The sequence below is a fragment of the Lissotriton vulgaris genome, chromosome 1_1 (assembly GCF_964263255.1).
Source record: "Lissotriton vulgaris chromosome 1_1, aLisVul1.2, whole genome shotgun sequence".
Taxonomy (NCBI): domain Eukaryota; kingdom Metazoa; phylum Chordata; class Amphibia; order Caudata; family Salamandridae; genus Lissotriton; species Lissotriton vulgaris.
The window spans coordinates 1,777,799,975-1,777,809,915 of record NC_141685.1 but is presented as its reverse complement, the minus strand read 5'-3'; the positions used below and the strand labels follow the sequence as shown (position 1 = coordinate 1,777,809,915).

Below are 9,941 nucleotides of genomic sequence, written 5' to 3'. Positions count from 1 at the left end.
CCCTGGCCCCAGGATAAAAAAGGCTGAGCATTCTGGGGTACACTGGTTTATTCCGGGACCCATTGGGGATACATCTGACCCATTTGTGGTGGGACAAATTGATATTGTGGGAACTGGAAGTGGTTCTGGTAGGGGTTAAACTGAGGTCCCTGGAAACCGCGCCAGCCTCTCTGGCGGGGGAATTGAGATCTTTGTTGTCGGAAACCTCCCCTCTGTTTCCTTTGTTGGAAACCACCTGAATTGGTGCTTGTAGTACTGCCATCAGAGCTCACACTGTCTGTGTCACTCCCGGTCTCTTTCATCACATAGTCTGCTCTTGTGTATGGATAAGCTCTCTCAGGGGTAAAGCGGGGTAAAGCGGCCTTGTCCTTTTTTAACTTGTTAAATTTACTTTGTTTTAAAAACTAAATTTACTGCCCAACAGTTAATCAATGACACTAAAACTAATTTGTTATTAAGTACATTTCTTGAGTGCTTTTTTGAGCGAGCAATTCAAAACTCAGCATTGTGACCATGAATAGGCATTAGCTGTACTGACTTCATATGTGATTCAAAGTGGACTGTGAAATCAAAAAGGATATCCAGATTTATTGCCTTTTTCTATGTAGTGGGTGACCTAACTCACATATATGGGGTGTTATACCCACCTTTGTCTACAACCCTCCCACCCCTGCAGGAATTACAACAACAGAAGTTGCTGTTGTTAATTTGTACATCCTGAAATAATAGTAGAGGTTTTTGAAGGACGTTTTGCGAGAAAATACAGAAGTTCTCTTCTGCGCAGCACTCTCCTATGGCAAAACTACAGATTTTTGTAACTTACATCTATGGAAGGATGTCTCTCCATGGGCACAAGAGGTGGGTCTCTCTAGCACTCCAAACCCTGATTACAAATTGATGCGTTATTTATTGCACAAGATAAATAACAATACCATGAGGTACGTTATTTATTGTGTGCAATACATAACACCAGTCACAAGTTTGTGGGAAATAACATGCAGATTTTGATAATTCACCAAAATCCGCATGGTACGGTAAATACCTTACAATTTCCCCTGTTAAATTTAGGCAGGTTTAACCTGTCCAGGTATTTAATGCATCCAATAATTATGAAATGTATTAAATACAGCCAGACTTGTAATTCCGATACGTGCTTAAACAGGGGTTTAAACAGGGGTCAGAATTTGCCAGCATACTCATGATCAGGGCGGAAGAAGGGTCAAGCAATTATTGTTGTACTTGTATTCATACTGGCACTCGGCAGTCCTCTGTTCATGAAGGGACGTCACTTTGAGTTTCAGCACTAAAAAGTTCACTTATAACCTTTTATGAATTAATTAACTAAAACAGTCATTCACATGGGTATGGGAAGAACCATTGCTTTGTTAGGCACTTACTTCATCATCAAGCAATTGTTATTTTATGCAACGTCCATCGACTAGGGTATGTCAGAAAGTGTACTTTGCTATTTAGATTTTATTTACAAATGTATGTCCATTGTCACAAGTATATACAGAGAAAAAGCAATATTGTAATAAAATCTTATCATCTAATATTATGCATTTTAATATAAACACTATGCAAATACATAAGATGATTCCATTACAAGAACAATAATCTAGACACGGTCTATTTGCCTTCTTTTGAAAAAGTACAATTTTATCAACTGTTAGAGACAGAATCCGAGTTTCATATTACGTTGTGAAATATGACATCATATATTACTCCCCTGTCCAGTCAATTTCAAAATGGGTCACCCATTGGGTAAAATTATGCAAAAGTCTGAATTGGGCAATAGTTTTGAAAGGAGACGTTGTTTATTCGTTATATGTTAAATTTCAAGTATTCCAAAAATGTTAAGTATTTGACACAGTAAAGTCCATAAATTGTTGTGAATATTGAAAAATGTCTTTTTGATATTCGTGTTGCTCAATTAGTCCAAAGAAATATTGTTATTTGTGTGCAATAATGCGGGCATTTGTTTGTCTCCAACATCTTTTTCTGGACTTAAATAAATTGTCTTCTGGCTCCAGTCCACTTTATGAAATGGTCTGATGGGGTTGCCATAGTGCAGGATTTCCGATGCCATTGGAGGATGCTGTCTTCTTTGAGGAATCGAACTGCTTTCCGGCACCTTCTTTGTTGATGGACATGGAGAAACTAATTTCAATTTAGTGTTGGTTAGGTCTTTTTCAAGAATGTCTTCCTCTAAAAAGTACTTGCTTGCAAGCCCCTCCTTTTCTTTGGAGTTTCGCCATTTCATCCTTCTGTTTTGAAACCAAATTTTTACCTGTCAAATATAAAAATTGAAATTTTAGTCCAGGTATACCAATGCATTTACATTATCTCAATTTGTAGACGTGTTTTACAATGCCTTTCCCCCTGTCGGAGATATCCCCAGGACCTATATGACAATTATTGATTAAGTGGAACATGGTCAAGGTGACAAATGATTTTCGCCCTTTTATAAGAGCAACACAAAATATATAAGATTCATGAGCTAATCACTACAATGGGGAAGCCGTTTTAGGAGGAGTGCTGCATTTTTGTCATTTAACCCCTTCCCTGCGGGGTTTTTCACCTCCTGTGCCGGAGGGAGGGGGGCCGCGCGCTGCGCCGCCGTGCTGGTGACGAGCTCAGCTCGTCTTGAGGCACAGCGGAGCTGCACTCATGACGAGCTGAGCTCGTCATGGCCACACCCGTTTTTCGAACGTTCAGCACAGCGGGGAAATTATCCCCACGTGCGAACGATCAAACGGCCGTGACGAGCTCAGCTTGTCATGAGTGCAGCTCAACCATGCCTCATGACGAGCTGAGCTTATTAGCACGCAACGGGTTAATGCTAGGATATGGAAGTATGATTATTGATCAAAATCAAAACAAACATCTTTGGAGATTGTCAAACCCCTGCATAAGGGTTGGAGAGTAAGTGATGTCCGAAATTGAATGATCCCTACAAGATTTATTTGAGGGCAGTGTGCAGTGGTTGTTGCATGAAGGCAAATACATGAAAATAATTTGTGGTAAAACAGCAGAAGACATAAAGAGAGCAGCAGAAAGCTATAGTTGAAGATGAGTGAATGGTGTGGGGGGAGTGGAAAGAATAGTGAACAGACAGGCATAGGGCCGAGACAAGGTCATGAAAAAGATTCAAATTTGATAAAATGAAAGTCAAAATGAAATTCATAAGACATGAGAAACACAGGAGAGTATGGAAAAAGTTAACGTTTTAATGGGAGTATGAAAGGATTTTTGCACCCAAAAGCATCCAATAGCTTAGACAGTAGAAACCTATGAAGAAAAAGAAATATTGTGGGGAGTCCAAATTTTCCTGATTAAAGCATTGCTAAATGGCACAGCAGGCAAAGATTTACTGTGGTTTTGGTGGAGAATCTATGTAGTCATGAGATCACAAGGTGTAATCTTGCACACTTAATATCCACTTGTCAGATGAAAATATTCTTCATGATAAAGTTAAGAGGAAAGTGATTTCTAGATACAGGCCATTTCCTCAACAGGGCTTCTACTCCGAGAAATGATTAGTAAGGGGATGGGGAGTAGGAGGGGAGTATGATATTATGCCCCATCCCAACCTGGGAAGAATGTGTAAAGGATTTTTTGTGTAGTCTCTTTGTATTTTGTTCTGAAAATTTTCCTCGAATTTAAACTCATCCTTTACACTTTAAATCTCACCATTTGTATCTTGACCTCAACAGTTATTTATCAGCGCTTTCTTGCTTTTTCCACAACACATATGCAGGTCACTGTCTAAAAAGCACACCTAACCCATCCATTTCAAATTCGTCCAACTGATCCAATCTACACCATTTATAACTGGTCAACAGAGTGTCTACCTATTTGCAGTCCTGTGCTATCCAACTTTCCTTATTCATTCTTTGTTTTACATTACCGTACCTGAGTTTCCTTAAGGCCTAGATTGCTTGCGAGCTTCTTTCTATCCACCTTGCTGATGTACTTCTGCTTTTGGAACATTCTCTCCAACGCTTTTCTTTGATCTTCTGAAAATACTGCCCTTCGTAAAATTCCTCTTCTTGCTTTGGAATTGACCTCTTGTGTCAACAGTGGCAACAGGATCTCTTCTCCTGGGTAAACAAGAAAATTAAAAATTGCTGCATGAAAAAAAAACTAAATGCGGAGTACTGTTGCGCGGCAGTATTTAAAAGCCTTTTATGAGCATTTGTAAACACAGAAAAAGACAAATTATTCAGATTTTAGTGTGTTTAAAACATAATTTCCGGGTCTGAAACCTCAGAAATACTTATTATCTGATTTAGGGAATGTTTTCCATTGACAGCCTCCCTCCATTTCTGTGCCCTGGTGGTGGTTTCACAAATCCGATTCAATATTCTGCCTTCTATTTTGATGTATCTCTTCACAAATGGAATCAGCAGGATTACAAGCAGAACTTCACCGAGCTATTGAATTTCATGTTGTCATTCAAATTGATTGATTAATACATTTTCCCATGGGAGAATTTAGACTTTGAAAAATGTAAGGAGTTCAACAAGTTTAGGCATAGTATTTCTTCCATAAACCAAACAAGGCTGGGGGAACATATGACCCCGTGTTAAATTAAGATCTACTGCAGATGACATATTGTACTAACTGTGCAGCTCTGGCGAAAAATGTCTTGATAGTTATAATCCATCGCTTTCTTCACACAATTATGTTAGGTCTGCTCGACAATGTGTGATTCTAACTGTGGCCCAATGTCGCCTCCTCTTTTGTGCAGCACAAAAATATGACCAACCAGTAGACATAGTGTTTTTTTATACATGGATAATGAGTAATTGAAATCTGTGCAAAATGCCGTAAGGATTTTTGTAACAGCCGCAATTCTATTATGTTTACTATACTGTACTGTATATATAACCTCTGATATGCACATTTTATATTTTAATAAAAACATTTGAAATTTTAAAAAAAACAAAAAAAATGAAAGCATCCAACTCTCTCAAAATTCTTAGTAAAGAACGAGAATGATTAGGTAAAATAGATAAAACAGCAAGGTCTAGTTTTTTTATATATATGTAACTAGAGCACATTGTATATGTCTAGATTTTATACAGCCCGTTTAGAGGCATTTCCAATCTTAGCACATAAAGAAAACGAGACAAGAAAAGGTAAAGTTGTATTCTCAGCATAAAACTATTTAGTTAAGCAGAGAAGCTCGGACTAGACCCTTCTGTAGGTGCATTTAATGGTTTACCCATAAAGCAGACAAAGTTGTCTCACTGATGGCGTTAAAATATTAAAATACAAAGCTCATCTTCCACAACGATCATGGGTGCTGATCTCCCTTTTTTAATCTCCCTTTTTTAAAATTCACAAACATTTTCCTGGTAAGTCCTGGGACTTGCAAGTTTTCAGGTAAACTCCTGGATAACGTGTTTGATTTAATTTTTGCTGCAGTTATATATTTTCACATGGATAAAAAGAATGGACACTTACAATTGCACTCAATAACTTTACTTTTTCACATTTTCTCTCCATGGAATAATATTTTTTTTACAGCAGATAAACTGCTTCTTCTACACTGCCGCCATTTTTTAGGGTGCTCCTTTATTCTTCCACCTCCCACCCGTAAAATTATTTGCTTCTGCCTTTGACATAAGTAAATCTCAAACCTTTTCCAGGGATTAAGGTGTCAGAATCAAGTTTGTGAATATCCAGAAACATGTTCACAAACATACATGTCACTCCTGCCATGTGATCACCCCCAGCATTCGCTTGGATGTTTACTCAAACAAAAACTTTAAATCAAATCAAAACATTTTTGTTTTTTTTAATTCTTTCTGTTTTTTATTTATGAGAACATATTCTTTAAATGTACACACCCAAAATTGTACAACACAGATCCCCGCTATGATGTCTCTGGCTTTACACAGCTTATAAGCATTTACTTCATTGACATGAGAGAAACATCGCAGTGTTTTACATCTCCCCCTGGTAGAGTCTGAACCCCCACAGTCCCCCAAGAATCCCCAGCCATCCATTCACATCCAACTCCTCATTTGTTTCCTTGTCTGTCCTACATTCCTCTGTGCAAGGATGTGTAGTTCTGGCCACCCCTCAGATCTGTAAGATCTCAGCCCCATCTTGGAGAACTCAGCCCCATCTTGGAGATCTCAGTCCCATCTTGGGGGCAAAAGACTTCTGGGAAGAGGGGCCATCCTGCCGTGGACAGGGATCCCTATCCAGTATCTCTACACAGTAAGCTAAGTCCTCCACCACCTTCGTGTCCCGTCTAGTCATTCTCACACGGACCTCCTCTGTCAGGTCTCATTCAATGAAATCTCTTTCCCATTCCGCTGCTGTGAGACCTTGCATTGTATGATGGTTGTGCACTTGCCAGACCATTTCCAAACTTATAAAGTTGCATCTTAGTTTCCAATTTTGAGAAATGGTGCTTATGTTAAGAAGGCATTGTGTGGGTTATAGTGCTGTAATGTAACTGTGGTCCTACTGAAGCTGTCAACCTTTTTCCTTCAATATTCCGCTATCTCTGTGCATGTTCACATCATATGAATGAATTTGGTTTGATTTGATTTGTAATTTGTAAATCGCGACACTCACCCTAAGGCATCAAGTCGCTAGAGACCGACCGCCCGGAAAAAGGTTGAAAAGAAAAGTAGCCCAGATAGATGCTAGGCTGAGAAAAGCCAGGTCTTAAGTACCTTTCTCAATGGTAAAAAAAGTGGAATAGACCTAGGGGCAAGAGAAAGGGAGTTCCAAAGTTTGCTAGCTGCCACCGAGAATGCTCTGTCCCCCCATTTCTTCTTTTTGGTTCTTGGTACCACCAATCGCATTTGAAGCGAAGATCGAAGGGGTCTACTGGGGGAGTGCCAGCTGAATAGTGTTTTTAATCTGGATGGGTGGGGAAGATATAGTGACTTGTGTATCAGGCAGAGTGACTTGAAGCTAATACGTTTTTCGATAGGGAGCCAGTGCAGGGATTCTAGTCCCTTCCTGGCACATTGTTTCCTGGGAATGTCCAGAACAAGTCTTGACAGTGCATTCTGCAGCACCTTAAGTTTGTACTGCATACTCTTATTGGCGACCAGGTATAGTGAGTTGCAGTTATCCAGTCTGAACATTACCAAGACCAGTGCTACCTGTATTCATGCTGGTCGGTCGTTGGATGAGAGGGAAATTTTTTTTAGCATTCTTATGAGCCAGGTACACGTAGAGATGGTGCGGTTCATGTGAACATTAAAGTAAAGTTCAATAGCCATCAGAACTCCAAGGTTCTTAGTCTTCTTGCTCGGGACAGGACAGCATCCTAGAGATTGAGGCCAACACTTGCTGTTCCCCTTTGATGTCCCTGATCCGAATATCATCACTTCTGTTTTCTCCCCATTGAGTTTCATGAAGTTAACAGACATCCATTCTGCCACTTTCATCATGCACCCGAGAATGTTTTCTGACATTGAGCATGAGCCTTTGGGGATAGTAACCATGATCTGTGTGTCATCTGCATGTGACACTACCTCCAATCCAAATGAGTGAATCACGGTTGCTAAAGGTGCCACATATAGGTTAAAAAGTGTGGGGCTCAGAGAAGATCCCTGCAGAACTCCACAAGGTAAGACAAAGGGATCTGAGTGAAAATACGATAGTTTCACCTTTTGAGATCTCCCTGTCAGGAATGAGGACGGGAGGGCTAGTGCTTGATGAGAGACACCAAGACTCTGGAGTCTGTCCTGCACCAGAATAGGTGAGATGGTATTGAATGGTGCTGACAGGTCCAAAAGAATCAGCACCACCCTGTCCTTCATCCACCATACACCTGATGTAATCAGTGGCCGATATTAAAGCCGTGTCCATCCAATGGTGTTTCCTAAATCCAAACTGGGAATCATTAAGCCATGATTGTTGTTCTGCAGTTTCCATCCACTGTTTATTGAGATGCAGCTCCAAGTTTTTAGCAGAAACTGGAAGCAAGGATATGGGCCGATAATTCTTACAGTCCCCTGGATTTAGGATAGTTTTTTTTTTAGGAGCGGCGTAATAATGGCTTGTTAACTATGCGGATAAATTCTGGAACGAATCAAATTATTCATGAGTTTACAAAGGGGCTCTGCTATGGTGTTTGCTGCCATGTGGAGAACTGCTGGTGAACATGCCTCCATAAGTGATCCTGCATGCGTTCTCAGGAGATATTATGCAACCAATTTTGAGAGACCTCTATTCTCGCTGCAGGGATCCAAAGGCACCCAATTGGTCAGCCTGCTGGATACCGGTGTTTTAGTGGACAATCTGGGGTTTGGATCAAAGCCTGTGTAAATATCCATGATTTTAGATTGAAAGAAAGTGGCCAGTTGGTCGCAGAACCCTTGTGAAGTCTCTGGTTCTACTAGGAGTTGAGAGGTCGAGAGCTGTTGTACTAGCTTAAATAACTCTTTAGTGCAAGATGAGTTTTCAATTTTATATGTACAGTATATGGATTTTTTTTCCGCCAGTACAAGTTTGTATTCCTTAATACTTGATTTGAGTAGCGTTCTTTCATGTTCCTCTGGGGTTATTCTCCAGACTCGCTCAGAAGGACGGCAGGCTTGTTTTAATAGTCTGAGTCTGGCATTAATCTTCTTATTTTTACGGGCATGTAGCTGCAAAGGGCCCAGTATATGTACATGTAAATGTATTTGAGCTTGTAAAGCGCACTGCTACCCGTAGGTTTCCTGGCGCTGTATAACGCTGAGGAACCCGTCCTGGCTTTTCCTGTGAGATGGTCCCTGCTGGGCACCCCCGAGGTGAAGCCATGCATCCCCGGCGTTGATGGGGCCGTTTGTGGAGATTAAGCAAGCTATTGCCCAGAGTTGCTGAGTGGGACCCATGGTTAAAGTGGCACCGAGGCGAGATTTATCGAGCCTGCTGACATTGGCCCAACACCCTGTCGCGTCGGGAATTGAACCCTGGTCCCAGGCCAACCTCTGCTTCTGGGTCTGCCGCCTCTAACCAGTGAGCCACACTACTCCAGCTGCAGATTCTAGCAATGTCGCAAAGGCCTCTACGTCAAGTTCAGGATCCTCTTGGATTATGCAGGGAGTATTATTTAGAGTGTTGGGGCCCGATTCACAGAACTAACTTAAAACACAATCCTAAACTTACTATAATTTTGGTATTCACAGAAGGCACTTACTCATTTCGGTATTCACAGAAGTTAGGACTCCTAACTTTAGGACTCCTAAATGCCTTCTGTGAATATCGAAAGTCTGAAAGTTAGGATATTTATCAGTTTAGGAGTAGTAAAGTTAGGACTCCTAACTTTAGGACTCCTAAACTGAGAAAAAACCTAACTTTACGAATCAGAAAGGGCAGCGAGCGCCTTGGAAGACATGCAAATCGGTGGAAATAGGCGCCTATGTGGCGACCTCCGGTGACTTTTTATTATTTCGGTCTGTTCCTAAATCTGTGTCGGGAAGGAGGAAGGAAGGCGGAGGAAGGACGGGAACTGTGGACAGTGCGTTATTTATGGTGCAGATACCAATAAAATATGTTATAAAAAACACTGTTAGGTTTTTACCCTCTTAAAATAATTAAACTGATAGGACCGATTCTGAGCCAGACAGAGAAAAATTACCACATGAAATTTTGCTCTGCCTAATACAGAGTGGGTAGGTTTTTTAGGTCTCGCCTGTCGATGCGCATGCGCATCGAGCTTGCGAGACTATGGGGGCTTAAACACTCTTTAACCAACTTGCAAGGAATCGTGGCGATTCCTTGCAGTGCCCGTGAAATTTAAGCTCAATGCGCATGCGCATTGAGCTTAAAAGCGCGTGCACATGCCCCCAGCCGCCTGCCTTGCACTCCTCCCACACCCCCGCTCCGCCCCCTCCCCTGCCTGCCGTGTCGCATTTCTTCAGTTCCCTCAGCCGTCTGCCAGGCCCCTGCTGCTTTCACACCCTCTCCCCGCTCCG

The 9,941-nt window shown here is 41.2% G+C and overlaps 1 protein-coding gene across 1 annotated transcript in view; it reads right to left on the bottom strand.

The window, feature by feature from the left end:
- Positions 1-1,664: 1,664 nt before the first annotated feature.
- DBX2 (developing brain homeobox 2) overlaps positions 1,665-9,941 on the bottom strand; it is a 50,118-nt gene continuing 41,841 nt past the window's right edge. The window contains exons 3-4 of the mRNA XM_086937977.1: positions 3,916-4,103; positions 1,665-2,290 (exon numbers count right to left, since the gene is read on the bottom strand). Coding sequence (XP_086794103.1) covers positions 1,934-2,290; positions 3,916-4,103 — 545 coding nt within the window. The 3' untranslated portion in view covers positions 1,665-1,933. The remainder of the gene's footprint in view (positions 2,291-3,915; positions 4,104-9,941) is intronic.